General features: G+C 53.2%; 1 protein-coding gene across 2 annotated transcripts in view; it reads right to left on the reverse strand.

Moving 5' to 3' along the window:
* Positions 1–19,065, reverse strand: part of COL5A1 (collagen type V alpha 1 chain) — a 138,908-nt gene that overhangs the window by 5,764 nt on the left and 114,079 nt on the right. Inside the window, exons 47-65 of one of the 2 annotated variants that reach the window (XM_007521425.3) lie at positions 18,478–18,531; positions 17,980–18,087; positions 16,838–16,891; positions 15,986–16,093; positions 15,616–15,669; positions 15,338–15,391; positions 13,579–13,632; positions 12,717–12,770; positions 12,280–12,387; positions 12,119–12,172; positions 11,971–12,024; positions 10,224–10,331; positions 9,541–9,594; positions 8,753–8,788; positions 8,313–8,366; positions 7,378–7,633; positions 5,942–6,054; positions 3,754–3,822; positions 71–304 (exon numbers count right to left, since the gene is read on the reverse strand). In XM_007521425.3, coding sequence (XP_007521487.1) covers positions 71–304; positions 3,754–3,822; positions 5,942–6,054; positions 7,378–7,633; positions 8,313–8,366; positions 8,753–8,788; positions 9,541–9,594; positions 10,224–10,331; positions 11,971–12,024; positions 12,119–12,172; positions 12,280–12,387; positions 12,717–12,770; positions 13,579–13,632; positions 15,338–15,391; positions 15,616–15,669; positions 15,986–16,093; positions 16,838–16,891; positions 17,980–18,087; positions 18,478–18,531 — 1,680 coding nt within the window. Of the gene's footprint in view, positions 1–70; positions 305–3,753; positions 3,823–3,884; positions 3,954–5,941; positions 6,055–7,377; positions 7,634–8,312; positions 8,367–8,752; positions 8,789–9,540; positions 9,595–10,223; positions 10,332–11,970; positions 12,025–12,118; positions 12,173–12,279; positions 12,388–12,716; positions 12,771–13,578; positions 13,633–15,337; positions 15,392–15,615; positions 15,670–15,985; positions 16,094–16,837; positions 16,892–17,979; positions 18,088–18,477; positions 18,532–19,065 lie in introns of both variants that reach the window. The other variant, XM_007521424.3, reaches the window with a different exon arrangement.

Here is a 19,065-nt window from a genome sequence, read left to right on the forward strand (position 1 = left end):
GGGAAGGCAGCAGTGTCCTTCAGGGACAGCTGTGTCCTGAGCCCCATCCCCTGCACCCTGGCACACTCACAGCACAGCCATCCACCAGCGCCCGGATGTAGGGGCTGTTGTCGTATGACATCTCCTCGTCATTGGAGCCCAGGAAGCGGATGGCCTTGTCATAGCTGCCCGTGGTGGCGTCCTGCCAGGCCACTGACTGGTAGCAGTTGTAGGTGATGTTCTGCTGGGCTGAGGCGCTGAGCAGCCGCAGGAAGGTCATCTGCACCACGCCCACGGGGTTGCCTTCAGCGTCTATGTAGGACAGCTAGGGGTGGGGGATGGCAGTGTGAGGGGACCCGCAGAGCCTCCTCCACACAGTCATCTCCTCACAGCAGGCGGCATGCCCAGGCTATGTCCCGGAAGTGTGCTGTCCACTGGGGCTCCTGGACCAGCACTCTAAAATAACCCATCCCCACCTACCGCCCCTCTACTTGGCCTGGCCAGCTCCTGTTCAACCTCAGGGCTCAGCTCAGGTGCCTCTTCCTCCAGGAAGCCTTCCTGGTTAAGAAGTCCTTGCTCCTCTGGGTCTGGCTCCAGGTGAGTCTCCCAAGTTGCAGTCCCCTCAGGAGGGCTGACCCCAGGTGCTTGCTCTGTGGTCCTCCCTGTCCCGTGAGCCCCTGAGGCAGAGCCAGCCCACATATGTCCCTGTCACTGTACACTGAGGCTGGCAAAGGGGAGATATCCATTCAGTTGTGACCACAAATGGAAACCAGCTGCTGAGCATCTAGAATGCCCAGGCCTTGCCCAGGGAACCGTAGAGAAGGTGGGGAGACCAGGGGGTGGGGCATCATTCTGCTCAGCTGCACACGAGACAGGAGGAATGCTGGCCCAGGGGAGGGTCATGGTCATATGGCCAAGGGTCAGAGGACTGGGGTGTCTGGGTGCCCTCTTGGCTACCTAGGGGAGCTAGGCCTGACAGGCCCCTCTAGGTGCAAAACCAGGGAAGCAGCCTGACTGTGCCCCAAGAAGAGGGCAACCTGGGCACCTGGTGACAGGGTGCTCATTGAAAGGTCCCCATGGATGACAGCAGAGCCAGGACATCAGGAAAAGAGGCTGTGAGGGTCAAGTGATTTTTGCAGCTCTGCCAGCCCAGGGGCCCCAACAGGCTACTTAGCACAGCCAGGCAAGGCTGGAGGGTTGGTGGGGCTTCATAAACCCAGGCTTCATAAACCCCTTCATATTGGGGCTGGGGCTCACAGGGGCCCCTTTGCCTATGAGACCATAGCCACCCTGAAGACCTCCTCTCTGGAAAGTCCTGGGTGGTGACATTCCCCCTAACTGCTTGCCCCAGAAAGAGGTGGTCTGGCCCTCAGGAGAAGCGGGAGCCCTACTGCCCGCTCTTCCCACAAGAAGTGACCATAAGCTGAGGGGAGCAGGCCAGATGGCTCCTCTATACCCTCCCCCCAGCCTCCCAGGCTGAGAGTACACAGAGCCACGGCTTTCACAGACCTCCAGGTTGCATCTGAGAAGGACAATGAAATACCAACCATGTCAGGCTGTCCGATACTCCTCCAGGCACCACGTGACTGACTTGGGGAGGCATGCAGCAGTGGGGGAGGGGTGGGCAGAGGGGGGTGGGTGGCAGGGAAGTGGACACAGAAGGACCTCGGCCAGATTCCCAGGAAGGAGCCTGCCCTTCTGGGGGCGGTGAGGGGTCTCCATGGGAGGCCTTCAGGTGATCTGTCCAGATAGCCTGGCACAGACAATGCACCTGCTGCCTGATTCGCACCCCCACAAAGAGCTGAAAACAGTGCAGAGGAATATACAAAGGGCAAGCTGGCCTTTGCCCTGTACTGGTCTTTCTCCTCCATCCTGGTCATTTCAAACAAATAGGACAGATTCTATAGGTTTTCTGAGCTGGCAGCAAAAACAAACAAATAAACAAAAAGGTGGTGGTGGGGTTCTACTGTCATCATTTTCTCAGAGTGATATGAGCAAGCTATTAAGAATAGGCCTCTTGGAAGGATGATAGAGGACCTAGTGGGGGTTGTATTGTTTTATGGAAAACTAAGAAATGTTATGCATGTACAAACTGTTGTATTTACTGTAGAATGTAAAACACTAATTCCCCAATAAAGAAAAATTTTTAAAAAAGAATAGGTCTCTTGGAGGCAATGTCCTCTGAGAAAAACGGCTGCAGAGAGGACCAAGTATCTGGGACCTGGGTTCCAGGCAGCCCCCACCCCCTACCAGCCTGTGGAGCTATAGGCTCTCACTCTCTGTCCACTCAGCTCAAGCATCCCATTGCTGGATGTTCCCTCTCCAACTGAGGGTGTGTGTGCCAGGTCAGGTCCTTCTGTGGCGGCTTCTCTTTTCTGAAAGGAGCATGGAGAGAGGTAATGGAGTGGGGAGAAGAGGCAGAAGGAGAGAAGGAAGTGCGAGGGGACCCCGAATCCACGCAGAAAAGCCAGTGTCTTAAACTGTGGCAGTGAGCTTGATGCGTGGGCTTCAGAGTGGCTGGTAAGCGCTGGTGGGGCTCAGAACCAAAGACAGATGGGGAGGATGGCGTGTGCCAGTCCTCAGCCACAAAGCATCTCAAGATTCAAGATGAGGGCTGCGCAAGACCAAGGTTACTGGCCCACCCAGGGAGCCAGCCAGGCCATCATGGGCTCCAAGACATGTCTAAGAGACAAGGAACCATCTCTGGAGGTCACTTGGGGCAAGAGTGATCTGCAGAAGTGAATTCAAAAAGCAAGTGTGTGTGTGGGGGGGGGCAGTGCTGGGTGGTAGTGTATCAGGTTGAGCACACTCATTAACGTGCAGGGACCCAAGTTCAAGCCTCTACTCCCCACCTGCAGTGGGGGGTCAGGCATCATGAACAGTGGGTGAAGCATGTGTGCAAGTGTCTCTTTCTCTCTCCCTATTTTCCTCTTCCCTCTCAATTTCTCTCTGTCCTATCAAAAAAAAAAAAAAGCAAATTAAAAAAAAGGAAGTAATAAAGTTGGAGAGCTGAGGGCACTAGAGACCCAGCTACAGTGGGGAGTCCTGGTCCTTTTGGTTCTTAGGAAGGGATATGGGACAGTGCAGTTTATTCCAGAAAAGGACCAGTGCCAATCTCCTGACACACTGATGGGTTGCACATTATTAATCACAAACTGACTCTCGGCTCTAGTTTGGACAGAAAAGCATCACCTTTGGTTCTTATAAGGGATGCCAATTTCTCTTTTACATATGAGATGAATGTTTTGCTCCACAGGTCTGTGCTGCGTACCTGGGACCCCACAGCTAACTGGGAGGGGGAGCACTCAAAACGGTGTGGGCTGGAGGTACATGTGCCCCAGATCCCCAGGCAGCAGTAGACAGGATGGGCCTTGATGCCACCATGCTGAATACAGCTCCAGATGGCTCAGAGGTTCAGGATCCAGCCCCTTTGACACCACCCCTTCAGTGACTCAGCATAAAAAAATGTGCCCTGCTCCTTGCTCCTGGTTTCAACTGGCATCAGCACCCTGCTGCTGGGACTTGGTGAGCCTCTCAGTGACTACTTCAAGTCCCAGACCTGACGTGGAGCCCCTGCACCTTGACCCAGGTCAAGACAACTCTCTGTGGGGTGGTGGAGGTGGAAGCACCAACTGGGACTCTGGGGCCACATTTGACTGGTGTGTAGAGCAGGCCAGCCAAGGGGCAGGTGCGGGAGTGTCCCAGGCGTGGCAAGTACCAAGCAGAGCCGCGAGCAGGCCAGGCCACGAGCAGGCAGCGCCCGGGGGCACTTACCAGGGACCCACGCTTGTACTGACTATACCAGGTGGAGGGCTGTTCTTTGGGCCAGCGGGCCATCTTACTCTGTAAGATAGGAAATGGGCGGGTTGAGGCCACACCCGCGGATGAGCTGGAAGCCGCCTTACCAGTTTACCACGCTTGAATTCACTGTACCAGGAACCCGGGTTTTCTTTGGGCCAGGAAGTGATTCTGGCCTAGGTGTGGAGCAGGGCAGGTGGATAGGGAGAGAGAAACAGAGAGAACAATAAATAGGGTTACTTCTCCTGCCTCCACCTTCACAAAGGCTCCCGAGTCCTGAGGGCTCATAGGAGTCTCCCCACCTGGGCCCTGGGGTGGGCCTGGCACCAGAGGTTGATCTGGAAGAGGTGCTTCGGGACCCATTGGAGTAGGAAGACACAGAGTGCATGGGGGATGTGGTAAAGATGCAGAAGAAGATGTGGATGGAAGGGGAAGGCAAGGGGGTGACCTCCCACTTGACTCTCCTGATTTGAGCTCTGTCTCCACTAGGGGACAGAGTGGGATGGCCACCTGCCAGAGTCCCTGTGCTTCTGTGACACAGAGGGCCACCTGGAGTGCAGTGGGTTCTCTTTAGGGTGAGTGATCTGGGCTGTCCCACTGCCCACAGAGAAAAGGGTCCAGTGTGTGCCAGCACTGCTGTGCCACCCAAAGCAGTCCACCTGTCCCCTTCCTAAAGGGAGAGCCTCCGTTCAGGGGCATGTCCTAGCTCAGAGGGCATGCAGACAGCTTGAAGCTAGTGGGTGAGGGAACAAGTATTTCCCTTCTCCGAGAGGCCTGTCACTCAATCTGGAAGCAAAGTTGCACAGTGCGATCTACCCGTCAACAGGAAGAGCCCCAGAGCAGAGTGAAGTGCCCACAGACCAGCCTGCCTGAGTCTGAGGGCCCAGATCCCATGGCGTCCATGCTGGGTGGTGCTGGAGGAAGTGGAGGCCGAGATACCAGGCCCAGCCCCACTACCCTCCCCTGAGCTGGACTCCTGCCCCCTATGTCTCTCCCTTGTTGGTGTGTCTGACCAGTCACAGTTAATGGAGGTAGCAGCTCAGAACCAAGCCCAGCTTGGCTCTAAACCCAACCCATCCATGGCCCCCTGGAGAGGACTCAGTGCCAAGAAGACCAGAGGCACCAGTGACCCAGAGGGCACTGGGTAAGGTAAGTGGATGTGCCTAAGCCCATGCTCCCAGCACAGAATCAGTGAGTCCAGCACAGGGGCTCAGACAGATATCCAGAGACGGTTCCATCCATCTAGGACCCCTGGGGGCTCCGTCCTGTCACCTCCCTTCCTATAGTCAAGCCATTTACAGAGGCTGGACTGCAGCCCCCAGCCTGCCTGAGTCCTGCTGGGCCACCAGGAGTTCACTGCCCACATTTTGGTTACATAGGGGAATTATCTCGAGCTAGGTGTAGAGGACAAGCATACAGACAGACCAAAAGACAACCCCCCCCACCCCGCACATGTCCAAACACACAATTCCCACCACACAGGGGGGAACTACCCAACTAACTCCAGCAGATGGGAACCTCACTAACCAGAGCCACCTACTCAGTAGGCTTTAAAGGGGTTCAGATGTTCTGGAAAGAGGTATGAGCATCTGAGATTAGGCTGAGACAAAGAACTTAGGCACAACCTGTTTCTACAAGGTGTGCTGGGTCCCAGGTTTGATCCCCGGCAACACATATGCTGGAGTGACACTCTGACTCTCTCTCTCTCTCTCTTTCTCAAGTAAACAAATGTTAAAAAATAAGGGCAGGGGAGATAGCCTAATGGTTATACAAACAGACTCCCAGGCCTGAGGCTCCAAGGTCTCAGGTTCAATCCTGTATGCCACCAGAAGCCAGAGCTGAGTAGTGGGGGAGGGGCATAAAAAAGAGAAAGGTAAAAGTAAATAAAGACCACCATGCGTTTCTGGTTGGTCTTCCATCAAAGCTAGCCATTCATGGATGATTGAGAATAGTCAGTGGTTAGAATCTCAGTCACAGAAGTTCAACTCCTCAACCCAAGGCTGTCTTAAGCCCACTCCATCCCTAAAGATTCCTCCACTACAGGAAATGGCTTGATTTTGAAACTGACCAATTTCTGTGATAAAAGTTGCACCTGTATTAGTGGCTAGGAGGCCCCACAGGTCTGCAGAGGAGAAGTCTTCTGGGCGAGGGGCACGGTACTCACCCCCTCGGACTTCTTGTCTGGGAAGACACAGGTGGACCCTCCGCCCGTGAAGTTGCAGTATACCTTGAAGGAGTCCCTGGAGCAGCCTTGGTTAGGATCCACCCAGTATTCACCTGCAGTACAGAAACAGGAAGCGGGAGACTTCATGACCGTGCACCCCATGTTCTCGGGAGTAGCCACAAGGCTTTACCCCAGCAGGTCAATGCCGCAGCAGGAACCAATGCTACACTAGTCCTCCCAGGGGGGCCTGTCAGGCCCACCAGGGGATACGGGCACCCAGCCCAGAAAACAGGGAAGGCTGGCACCCAGGGCATGTGCTATGGAGACAAGGAGGCTACTGGGCTGGCAGGGGCAGGTGCACATGCCCAGAACACTGTGGAAAAACGCTAGGAAATCACACAATTGAGTTACACTGACCATATGTCTTGCCCTCAAATCTTGTAGGTAAAACTTTCCTTCTTCCTAGGGGAAGGATAGTCATTCATTTATGATGATGATGATGATGATTTTACTGGGATGTGGTGCCTGCATAATAAATCTACCACTTCTGGTGATCATTTTTTTCCCTCTTTCTTTAATTTGATAGGACAGAGAGAAATTGAGAGAGAATGAAAGACACCTGCAGCACTGTTTCACTATTTGTGAAGCTTTATCCCTTGTAGGTGGGGACTGGGGGCTTGAACCTGGGTCCTTGTGCACTGTAATGTGTGTATTTATTAGGTGTACCACCACCTAGTCCTGATAGTTTTATTTTTAAGAGGTGGAAATCACTCTTGGATTATCAATACAAAGGTAAAAAAAAGGTTGTGCTTTTTTTTTTCTTTCTTTTTTTCTCTTCTTATTGCCACCAAGGCTATTGCTGGGGCTTGGTGACTGCATGATGAATCCACTTTTCTCACGGCCATTATTTTTTCCTTTCATTCTTTTATTAGATAGAAACAGAGAGAAATTGAGAGGAGGGGGAGGATAGAGGAGGAGAGAGAAGAGAGATCTGTAGGCCTACTTCACCACTTATGAAGGCTCCTCCCTGCATGTTGGGATGGGAGGCTTGAACCTAGGTCCTTGTGCATGGTAACATGTGTGCTTAACTAGGTGTGCCATCCCTCACTCCCCTCAAGAAATCGCGTTTTATGATACTGTGAAATGACAAGCCTGCTTCCAACCAGCAGCAATCAGAGCAGCGGCGCTGACACAGAAGCTAACGCTGACAAGTTGCTCTGTGCTGATGGCTAGAGGGTCTTGTGCCCACATTATAAGTGGGGCACCTGGCAGGTAGTGGCTGAGCCCAGGCTAGGACCCCGGCTGCCTTGGGGGCTCTGTCAGGTTTGATGGGAGATCCAGCATGTCTCCACTCAGCCAGCCTGGGCTCATGTTTTCCTTTCCTGCCCTGTGTCCCCATTTGTCTGTGCCCTCTATGCATGGGAGTTTGTGTCTACCGTCGGGGAAGTCAGGGTGGCAGAGCTGAAGATCTTTGCAGGTGCGGGCCGGGTTTTGCTGTGTGCCCAGGGGTCGTTTCATCTGCTCAATCTCCAGCTTCAGTGAATTGAGAGAGCCAAAGATCTCCTCCATGCCATCAGCATAGTCCATGTAGTTCTCCCCCTCTGCCTCGTCCAGCAGCTGGCTGGCATCAATGTTGCGCCGGGTCCTGGAGGCCTGGATTGGCAGGGGCTGAATGACCTCGCCTGGGGGACCCTGGTGTGGGAGAGGGAAGTGGTAGGTGTGAGAAGCTCAGACCAGGGCTGGCCCAGCCAGGGTCATGACCATAGACTCCATGTCCAAGGTTTTCTTGCTTTCTTGCCAGTCCTGCCCACACAGGGCACTGCCCTCAGTTCCAGCTCCTGCCCCCCTGGAAGCAGCCAGCAGCTCATACCCTGGCCTGTTTGTGTGCCTTGCTCTCAGCCTGACTCGAACCCCATTTGCTGGTGCCTATGCTGTCTGTCCAGGATGCACTGCACACAGTGAGGCCACATTAATGCTATTAATGTGAAGGCCATGGCGGAAGGGCCTAGCCAAGGGTGAGAACAAGTGGTGAGAGGCTGCACAGCCAAAAGGGGTGTTTAAAGCAAGCTCAGCACACCCCAGCTTACCACAGGACTGTCCACCCTTATACCTTCTCAAACACACATGCATGCAGGCCCACATACACAAATACACATGTGTGAGGTCTCTCCCCTCTCCTGGTCAGTGAGACCCCTCAGAGTCAGGCAGTGTGAGAGTCCCCTGTGGGCTCCTGTGACATATGTCCCTGGGCACCACCTCCAGGGACAGGCCTCTCTTTGCTGCCACCAACCAAAGTTCACAAAATTTTGAGTCACATGGGCACATCCTTTGAGAATCCCATCCCCACATCCCAGTCTCCCAAGTCACTTACCGGTGGTCCAGGGGGTCCTGGGTGGCCTGCCTCACCCTTGGGGCCAGTTGGACCCTGGGGATAAAGCAAAGAGAAGCCACTCTTGGTCACTGGAGCACACTATGACTTAAAGACCTGGAGCTGTGGAACGATGCAGAAATCTATATGCAGAAGGTAGAATTCATAGGGCTGGGGCCTGGAGGGGGCTGGATGCTGAGGAAAGCAGAAAGACAAGTGCCAGATGTAAGAACCAGGCACCCCCATGTGGAAGCTCTAGATAAAGTCACCTCTGACTGGGCAGGAGGTGGACTGCCCAAACCCTGGGCTGAGAAGCTTGGGGCAGTTGAGGAGGAGGAGGAATAAGGAAGAACCTAAAAGGGGCATGAGAGGAAAAGGGGTTCCAGAGGGAGCATACACCCCTCTTCAGGTATCCAGCCATTCTTGGGGAACACATCACTTACCGAGGAGCCCTTGGAACCTTTTGGACCAGGAGGACCCTGCACGGAAGAGGGTACAACATCAGCAAATAGGCAACCCCTTCCCTTCCAGACACCCCCCCAGCACCCAAAGATGCACCCCCCAACACCCTCCCCTATGAATCTACACTTGTGCCTGTGCTGGGGAGGAGAGAAGGGACACTACACCGTAAAGGCAGAGGAGGCCCCCCACTCTCCCAGGTTGGGACTCACATTTTGGGGCAAAGAGCTTGTGGCCTTGGGTGCCCTGACACTAAGCCCCCCCAGCCCTCTGGGATCAGCTAGGGTCACATGGACATCAGGCCCAGAGTTGGGGCAAGTAGAGACACAAAGGCCATGAAAATGTCTCTGGGGCACTAGCTCTCCCAGTGATGTGGGGTATCCCCATCTAGTGCTTTGAGGAGGGGTTCCCCAGTTCTTCATGCCCAGGACAGCCCCATTCTGCTCGAACTGACCAGAAAGGACTGAGCACCCCCCCCACACACACACACTTCTTCACTGTCCTTAAAAGGCCTGCCATAAAGATCTACAAAGTCCCTCAAATGCCAGCACTCACCTGCTCCCACCCCACAAGGGCCTAGTGACCCCTACTTCCTGGCTCTGGGGCTCAGAACCCCATGCTTGGTCATTAGGAGTTCAGTCCCAGGGACCCTAATCTCAGATCTTGGGTGACTTCCCGAGATCACCTCAAGACCCCGGCCTATTGTTACCCACCTCCTGTCCCTCCCCAGGGTGCTCAGGGAATCCCACAACCTCCTACCCCAGATACACACCGGCAAGCCAGGGGGCCCTGGGGGGCCAAGTGGACCAGAAGGACCGGTGATGCCCTAAAAAGAACGAGGAAGAAGGAAACGCCATTAATGTCACTCAGGAGACAGAGTGTGCAATGGCCTGGTTTGCCCCTAGGGGGCCAGCTGGGTGGCTGAGCAGCCTTCTCTCTGGAATGCCCACCCTGACATGGATTACTGCTGGTACCCTGCCCTGGTTGGGCTGGAAAGAATGGTCCCCAGGAGGTGACTGCCAGGAAGCCCTCCCTTCTGGTGGGAAGTGTTACCACTATTAATCATAAAATTAAAAAGAAGTGACTGTTCCCATCACGATCCCTGTTTCTCTAGCGGGGGTCAGAGGAAATAGAAGGTGTGGGTCCCCCCACCAGAACAAAGCCCAGCAGGAGTTTCATCTCTTCTGTCTGTCCTGTCAGCCCCCTTCATGTCCTACCAGCCCCCTCCATGTGCCCAGCCTCTGGCTGTCCCCTCTCTAGGCAACAGTCTAGCTTAGGGGGTTAGCAGCCCAGCATACCACCCAGGGCAGTTCCCTGGGTATCAAGACACACTGTCATGGGAATGTCCATCTGGCTACAGCTTTGAGGGAGGAGCCTCTGGGCTGAGCTCAGGGTTCTAGGAGGTCTCCTGCCAGCCCCTAAGTAGCCACACTGGGGTTACACAGTCTCACAAACCTGTTCTCCCTTAGGGCCTGAGGAGCCTTGGGGACCGGGGAGCCCACGGTCACCCTTTTCACCCTGTTCTCCTGGAGGTCCGATGAGTCCGATCAAGCCTGGATGACCCTGTGGATAAAGGAGGTGTTAGAAGCTGTCACGTGGTCCTGCTCATGGACAAGCCCACTCCTGCCAAGCACGGTCCTGCCATGGGAGCACTGAGTCACCACTCTGTGGAGCTGCCACATGGCCATGGGGCCAGTAGATGACAGGGCAGCGGCCTGACCTAGTCCTGCTTTAGCAAAGTCAGATCTAAGAACAGGCAGGAGACGCAGGGCCAGACATACATAGCCCAGTGTGGCCAAAGGGGTCTTTCCTCAGAGATCCTGCTGACATGGCTTTATCTATGCAGCACCTAGCTTTTCTATAGCAAACATGCACCTTTTGTTAGAAGGAATACATGTGGACATGTGGACGCTCGTGGAAAGTCACAAATGCTAATTTATCAGGATTTTTTAGAAAAAAAATTATAAAATTACAAATAGTAACTAGTACACACACACACACACACACACACACACACACAGCCACCAGGGTTGTCACTGGGGCTCAGTGCCTGCATGAGGACTCCACTGCTCTCAGCGGCCTTTCTCTGTCTCTCTGTCTCTCTGTCTCTCTGTCTCTCTGTGTGTGTGTGTGTGTGTGTGTGTGTGTGTGTGTAGGAAACACCATTAGTGTCACTCAGAAGAGGCAGAGTGTGGAGTGGCTGGGTTTGCACTCCCTCCTTTTTTCACTTTAAATTTTTTATTTACTTATTGGATAGAAACAGTGAAAGCAAGAAGGAAGGGAACAGAGGGAAAGGGAGAGAAAGCCACCTGCAGCAGTGCTTCACCACTTGAAGCTTCCCTCTTGCAGATGGGGAGCAGGGGCTTGAACCCAAGTCTTTGAACATTGCAACATGTGTAGTCAATCAGGTGCACTTAGGCTCCTCTCCTTTCTTCCTTTCTTCCTTCCTTCTTTCCTTATTCTTTCTTTCTTTCTCTCTCTTTATTTTCTTTCTTTCTTTCTTTCTTTCTTTCTTCCTTGACACAGAGAAATTAAGAGGGAGAGAGAGAGAAAGATAAACATCTGCCATACTGTTTCACCTCTTGTGAAGCTTCTCATCCATGAGTGAGGACTGGGGGCTTGAACTTGGGTCCTTGTGCATGGTATATACTATTTTTAGAGAATAAAAGTCCACTGCATATGCTCACACATCTGCTTTATATGCACCTGTAGAAAGTTCTAGTAGGATTTCTCCAGCTTTCTTTGGGAGTGATGGACATCAGAGTGGGCAAGACAGAGACTCTGTATTCTTCCAGTACAGCCATTTGGCTGCTAGGCTGCTTTGCATTTGAAAATAAATCAATGTTGGTAGAAAAATCACCACCAATTAGGGGAAATGACGTGGCTCTGCCTGCCACAGAGGGCCTCATGGGAAGCAGCTGGGATGGCTGTGCAGAGCAAGCATCCCCTAGCAGGGCCTAGATGCTCTTCAGCTGGGCTCTCCACACCCAGCTAGGAAGCTGTCAATTTTGTGTGGACCTGATGGGCTCTGGGACAGGGACCAGAAATGCAGCAGATTTGTTTCTTGTTTCTGTGACCTTCAAGGAACCCATTCCAGTCAGGAATACGCAACTGACCACTGGGTGATGGATTACTATCTTGGGGGGTGGATGGGGTTGGAAGAGCCCTGAGTCACAGCAGAAGCACCAGAGGGTAATCTTACCTTTTCTCCTTTTGGGCCAGAATCTCCTTTGAGGCCAGGAAGTCCTGGTGGGCCCTGCAGAGGAAGGCAACAGGATCAGAGTTCTGGGTGTCCTCAAACCCAACCCCTGCTGCCACCCCAGGGGAAGGTTCCAGAGACTGTCACTCACCATAGGTCCGGGGGGCCCATCAGGGCCTGGAGATCCTGGGAGGCCTTGTTCACCCTGAAACAGTATCCCTCCTATGTGAGCCCCTGCCTGGCCCACCCTGAGCCTATGTCCACATGCCTCCCTCAGCCACTTGTCCATCCAGACTTGCCCCATCCACTCACCACAGGGCCAGGGATCCCACGAAGACCATCAGGGCCTGGCTTCCCAGGAGCCCCTTGGGGGCCAATGGGACCAGTCTTCCCAGGAGGGCCTTCCAAGCCAGCTTCTCCCTGTGAGGGGCCAGGTTGGCAGAGTGGAAACCAATTACTTTTGCTCAGAAGAAACCCCAGATGTCTCCAGACACCAGAGGCAGCCCCAAACTCTCCACCTTCCTAGGCAACTGCCCTAGTCCATCCCAGCCCCTCCCTGAGAAGGCTGGTCAGAGATGCAGGACACCCATGGGAAGTGGCAAAAAGTAACATGTGGGGCTCCAGCACTGTGCTGGGAGACATCTCCTCCTACATATTACCATCACCAACCCCCCTTCTGCCTTAAGCCTTCCCTGGGTGTGCACACTCCCCACCTCCCACAATGCCTGAGGCTCTGGGAGAGACATTACCTTGGCTCCTTTCTCTCCCTGTCTGCCTTCGGGGCCCACAGGACCAGGGGGACCCTGAAACAAAAAGGAGAACAAGGAGAGTCAGACTGGAGAGCTTTAGGCAAGAGCTCAGTGTCTGGGGGCACCAGGCTCAGTGAAGGGATGGACCCACGGGATGAGGGGCTAGGAGGACAAGCCAGAATCCCCCACCCCCCAGTTGACTCCAACTCCAGATGGAGAGGGGGAGCTGGTGGTCAGTCTGGGGGCAGTTTCTTCTTCTAGCGTTTGCCCTTCTTCCGTAGCCAGTCAACAGCATCAGGTTGAGCCTGATGTAAAGTTTCGAGACCTCCTTTGAGGTGTGATTGCCATGCATGTTGGCTGAGGTGCCTCTTTCCTCTGAGAGTGACCATCTACACCCGTTAGGCAGCACAAGCCAACGGCTGGCTCATCAAGGGGCAAGGAAACAGCCCGACTGACTTTGCAAGAGGCTGGCCTCATGGAATAAGGAGGGTTTTCTGTGTCCCGGTTCTTTCCCACTGGGATCTTAGTGCTGCATTGTCAGCAGCCAGTGCTGGAGCCAGAGATGACCCAAACTGCCCCTGCGGCTACAGACAGACTATGACCCACATAGTCAACGACTGCCACCTCTCCAGATTCAAAGGAGGTCTCGAAACTTTACATCAGGCTCAACCTGATGCTGTTGACTGGCTATGGAAGAAGGGCAAACGCTAGAAGAAGAAGCAGCCAGCGCTCCTCAGAGGAGCTCATCTGCCCAGCTCATCTGCCCAGCAAGGCTGAGAGCTGAGGGTGAGGCAGGAAGTGGCACAGAGCCCTCTTCAAACACTAGCACTTGCTCAGAGATCTGGGGTCCCCAGCCACTTACCCTTTTTCCTGGAGGCCCAGAGGGACCTGGCTCTCCAGTAGGGCCTGGGGATCCCTGGTAGCAGAGAAAGAACAAAGTGGTTAGGAATCAGGCCTGTGTCTCCAGTCTGGAAGCTTGCACCTGCCCTGTCCTCTCTCATTACAGAATTATAAGAAGGGTCCCAGCAAAGGTGACCTTGAACCTCTCTACCTGAACCCCCTGACTCAGCACCACTGCCTCCCTCATATGCCTGCACTTTCACAGCATTAGGGAGAGAACTTTCCAACACACTGTGGTTACTCTCCATACTCAACACTGGTTCAAGCCACACACAGTCTGTAAACAAAACTCCTGACCTCCAGAAATGGACCCCAGCCAGCCACAGAGAACAGATGAGACCCCAAGGCCTAGGTCAAGAAACCCATGGCACTTCTTGGGGTGAAGGGTACTACCCTCAGAGCCTCTAACTTCCTTTTTTATTTTAAGAGTGATTTAATATTGATTTACAAAATTATGAGATAACAGGTATAATTCCACACTGATCCCACCACCAGAATTCTGTGTCCCATTCTCTCCATTGGAAACTGCAGTAATGTCTATTATTTCTATAACCATTTCTATAGCTATTATTTCTTTTTTTAGGATTTTTAAATGTTTTCCCTTCTATTGCCCTTGTTGTTTAACATTGTTGTGGTTATTGATGTCGTTGTTGTTGGATAGGACAGAGAGAAATGGAGAGAGGAGTGGAAGACAGAGAGGGAGAGAGAAAGACAGACACCTGCAGACCTGCTTCCCCACTTGTGAAGCAACTCCCCTGAAGGGGGGGAGCCGGGGGGCTTGAACCAGCATCCTTACAGATTTCCTTACAGTCCTTGAGATTTGCGCCACGTACGCTTAACCTGCGGCACCACTGCCCGACTCCCAGCTATTATTTCTAAAGCCATCTATATTTTTATATATATTTGCCATTTTTTCCCTATGGTCTTGCCTTCTCTTCCTTTCTAAGTCACACCTACATCTATTACTACTTCTGCATGTCTTTCCTTTTTTGCTTTTTCTCTTTCTGGGTCCTGATGGAATTGGAGTTCAGAGCCTTCTAGTCATCTTTCCCTAAAATTTACTCCTCTAGGAGTATGGACCAAAATTCTTTACAGGGTGCAGAAGGTCAGAGCTCTGGCTTCTGTAATTGCTTCTAGCCTTCTCTCCTTCATTTTTCCCCCAACCAGAGCACTGCTCAGTTCTGGTTTAGAGTGGTGTGGCGAAATTGAACCTGGGACTTCAGAGCCTCAGGCATGAAAGTCTCTTTTCCTAGCCATCATGCTATCTACCCCCACTTAGCCTTCTTTCCTTGTGACATCAGCCTATGTCCTGCACTGGGGCACCCCTAGTGCAATTCTCTGCATTGGTGAAGCAAAGGGTGGGGATCCCCAAAGGGACTCTTGGCTCACATGTAACAGGAAATTTAAGCTGGAGGGGTCAATGTGCAACGTTCCAAGGATCCTTGAGAAGGTGTGTGGTGAGACAAGGGACTAAGCCCACAATTCCTGAGGTCCACAGTGAGTTTTATTTTGGAGGGGGTGGGTGGACAGGGCTGTGGGTGGGCTACGTGTCCTCCTGGGAGGGAGCCCATGTCACAGTATTATAAGATAGTCAGTATTATAAGATAGGTCTGTGTTCTTAGAAACAAGCAAAATAAGTTGCAAACCCTGTGTACACCCTCAACAAGAAGCCACACCAGGCCCTCCTTCCCCACATCCCCAGAAGGCATGATCAGACTCACCGTTTGCCCAGGCTCACCATCATCTCCTTTGTCACCAGGGGGGCCATCTTGACCCTGTTGGGGAACAAAGCAGGTGCTTTCTAGAAAGCCTTTTAGTGACACCCTGAGCCCATGACCACTGGGGGTGGCACCTGGCAAGCCTAGAGAAGAAACACATCTGTATCTGATCAGCACATGAGTGTCTATGCCCCAGAGAATTCAATTAAACAAAGATCAACCAAAAAGACATGACCAGAGGCTGATGAAGGTCAAAGGTGATGGGGACCCAGAACACCTACTGCAGGACCAGGTTCTCCAGGGGGACCAGGATCTCCAGGGAAGCCAACTGGGCCCTGAAAAGGAAAACGAGGCTCATCAACGTGTTCAGCAATCTGGTCTGGAGAGTACCCTGCCGGGTTTATTGCTGTCATCCAGTTTGTAGAACATTCTACCCATCCGAACACAGCAGTGCACTCCACAGCTTGGGAAGCCCTTTAGTGCATGTCAATCCATTGGAGCCACAGCAGATCCAGAAGTGGGCAAAGTCAGGGCCAGTCCCCTCCTTTCTGAAGAAGTGGCTGGGGTTGTGTAAGAATAATAATGGGGGGTCGGGGAAGAGTCCATCTCCCCACTGTGGGCACCCTGTGTTACACACCTAGGGATACTTACAGGGCTGCCTTTGGGACCATCATCTCCGGGAGGGCCCTTGGGCCCAGGGGGTCCAGCAGCACCAGAAGGACCAGACTCGCCCTTCTCCCCCCTTTCTCCTTTGGGTCCCTGTGGGGGGAAGGCAGTGTGGTCAGAGCTGGCCCTCTTGTTTGTAGGGACAAGTTCTCAGCCCAGGGAGGCGGGAGTGCTTATTGTGCTTTCTGCCAAACCCTCACTGAGGGAAGGGGCTGCTCCCTCATACCCCAGCTCCTGGCCAGGCTCAGCGACCCCTGGCACTAAGAGCTGGGCCTGAGGAGCCACCAGGCTTCTAGGGCCTTGTGAAACCAAGCTTTGCCTTCCAGGAGGGACAGACCCCTAAGCTAGACACAGGTAGCTAGACACAGGGACCAGGGGCTTCACCACCACAACAGCTAGAAATACACCTAGACATCCCCCACCTGCCATTAGCCTCCTGGGTCTGCAAGGCTACTCAGATGTTCACCCGCCCTGGGCAACCTGACCCCTCCAAAACAGAGATGACACATGTGACAACAAACACCCCACATTTATGGTATCCCGAGAAAAGGCCTTGGCAGCCCAGATGGTGGAGCAACTCTGTCCAGCTCACAGGGGTTCACTGCTAAACTCTGTAATGTAAATACACATACGCACACAGGCGCATAGATAAATGCATATGCCCAATCACATGCATGTAACATATATACAAAGATGTACACCACACATACACACTCCCTCCTCACTATGTCATTCTGTGACAGGCACCAGAGAGCCATGGCTCCCATTTTGTGGGTGGGAAACTGAGGCCACCCCTTCAGCCTCCCTCCCACCTCACCTCAAAGACCCCTCACTCACCGGGGGCCCCCCCTCTCCTGGAAGGCCAGGTTCTCCAGCTTCACCAGGTTCACCCTAAGGAGGAAAGGCCATGTGGTCAGTGACAAGAATGGTGGCCCCACGGCAAGCACCTAGCATAGCTCCCTGCCATCACACATCAGGGCACAGGGGCACAGGGACAGTCAGGTCCTCTGAGCATTCTGAGGACATGAAGGGTGGCAGACTCAGGTCAGGGGCACAGCAGTGACAGTGATGTCACAGGCTGTGAAGGACACACACGGGGGGCATCTAGATGTCATGGAGAGTCAGAGGTTCCTTCCCAGGAAGGAAAGTAAGGAGGGAGGGTAATTATGAGAAGCTAGCAATAGAGGGGGCTCTAAATGTCTTCGGGGGGGCAGGCAGTTGGGCAGACAGGGAGGGTCATGTGTGTATTGGGGACAGATGCGGATAAGACATGCAGCCCACCGTGGGGACAGAGACAGAGAAACAGACACCAGTTGGCAGAAACAGAGTGTGTTCCTCTTTCACTTCCATATCATAAAATTGGAGTGGTAACGAATAGAAGTTTCCTTCAACTCAGTGCGTTGGTGCCAGAACAAAAGTTCAGGAAACAGTTAACAAGGAAAACAAGTGGATAGAAGTGCATCATTGCTTGCGGTTTATCGCCAGGAGTGAGGAGAAAGGCTCTCAAAGGAGCGTAGCAAACCCAGAAGTCTGGAAGGCAGAGGTGCTGCTCAGTCACTCATAGGGCTGTACACACATGTGCACATGTGTGAAGTGGCCCCGGCCCTTCAGAGCCAGGTCCTACAATGAGCAGACCAGAGAGAAAAGAGCCTGCAATCTCAGGAGAGTGGGTTAACTGACAAAGAAACTCAAAGTTGGTGATTAGAGGACTTCCAGCACTGGACACATGGGTCCACCAGAGTGAACAATGGAGAAGGTAATAGGCCTTTTGCAGGCAGCTACATGGCTGGGGATAGTCACAAAGGATGATGCCAGGTTTCCTGTGCCACGGCACAAATTCTTTCTCCTGTGCGTTGCCAAGCTCGCCCAGCCCAGCTCCCGTGTGCCTGTTCACAGACACACACCCGCATGTGCATATACACATGCACGCATGCGTGCAAACACACACGTTGCCTTGTACATGGGACTTGGGGCCTCACCTTCTCTCCCACAGCACCAGGATTGCCTATTCCACCTGGAGGGCCTTGGGGCCCATCAGCGCCTGGAGATCCAGAGGGTCCTCGAGGGCCAGGGGGACCGGGAGGGCCCTGGAAAAAGGAACATTATTGAGCACAGAGAAAAGACAGACATAGACTGAAACAGAAAGCACAGGCTTTTCTTTTCTTTAAAAAATATTTATTTATTTATTCATTCCCTCTAGTTGCCCTTGTTTTCTTGTTGTTGTTATTGATGTCGTCATTGTTGGACAGGACAGAGAGAAATGGAGAGAGGAGGGGAAGACAGAGCAGGGGAGAGAAAGATAGACACCTGCAGACCTGCTTCACCGCCTGTGAAGAAACTCCCCTGCAGGTGGGAAGCCAGACACTCGAACCGGGATCCTTACGCCCGTCCTTGCGCTTTGCGCCACCTGCGCTTAACCCACTGCGCTACCACCCGGCTCCCGGCACAGGCTTTTCTATGTGAAAGGGAGCACTTACCATCTGGCCCACGTCCCCAGTCTCACCCTTCTCACCCGGAGGTCCTGGCAGGCCCTAGAGGGAGGGAGGGTCACACTCAGCAGGCAAGAGCTATACTGGCATGCACACCCATCAAGCGGGACCTCAAGCCTCTGGGGCCAGCTGCAGAGTGCACAGTGAGAAACAAGAACCCCCAGATTCAAGACCCAAAACTAGCTTGGGAGGTAAACTATGTGGAGATTTTTGTTGTTGTTGTTGCCACCAGGGTTATCGTTGAGGCTTTGTACCAGCACTGTGAATCAGCTGCTCCCAGTGGTCATCACCCCCCCCCCCCATTTGATAGGACAGAAAGAAATTGAGAGGGGAGGGGAAGATACGGAGGGAGGTAGAAAGAGAGACACCTGTAGACCTGTTTCATTACTCATGAAGCTTTTCCCCTGCAGGTGGGAAGCAGGGACTCAAATGGAGTCCTGTGCACAGTAACATGAGCACTCAAGCGGGAGCACCATTGCCCAGCCCATCGTTGTGTAAAGACTGACAGGCTGAGGTACTATTCCAGTAGCCTTTCTGACAATAAAACCTAATGAGCCAAAGGGCAGGGAATGTTGG

Source organism: Erinaceus europaeus, chromosome 10, assembly GCF_950295315.1.
Source record: "Erinaceus europaeus chromosome 10, mEriEur2.1, whole genome shotgun sequence".
In the NCBI taxonomy this organism is placed as follows: domain Eukaryota; kingdom Metazoa; phylum Chordata; class Mammalia; order Eulipotyphla; family Erinaceidae; genus Erinaceus; species Erinaceus europaeus.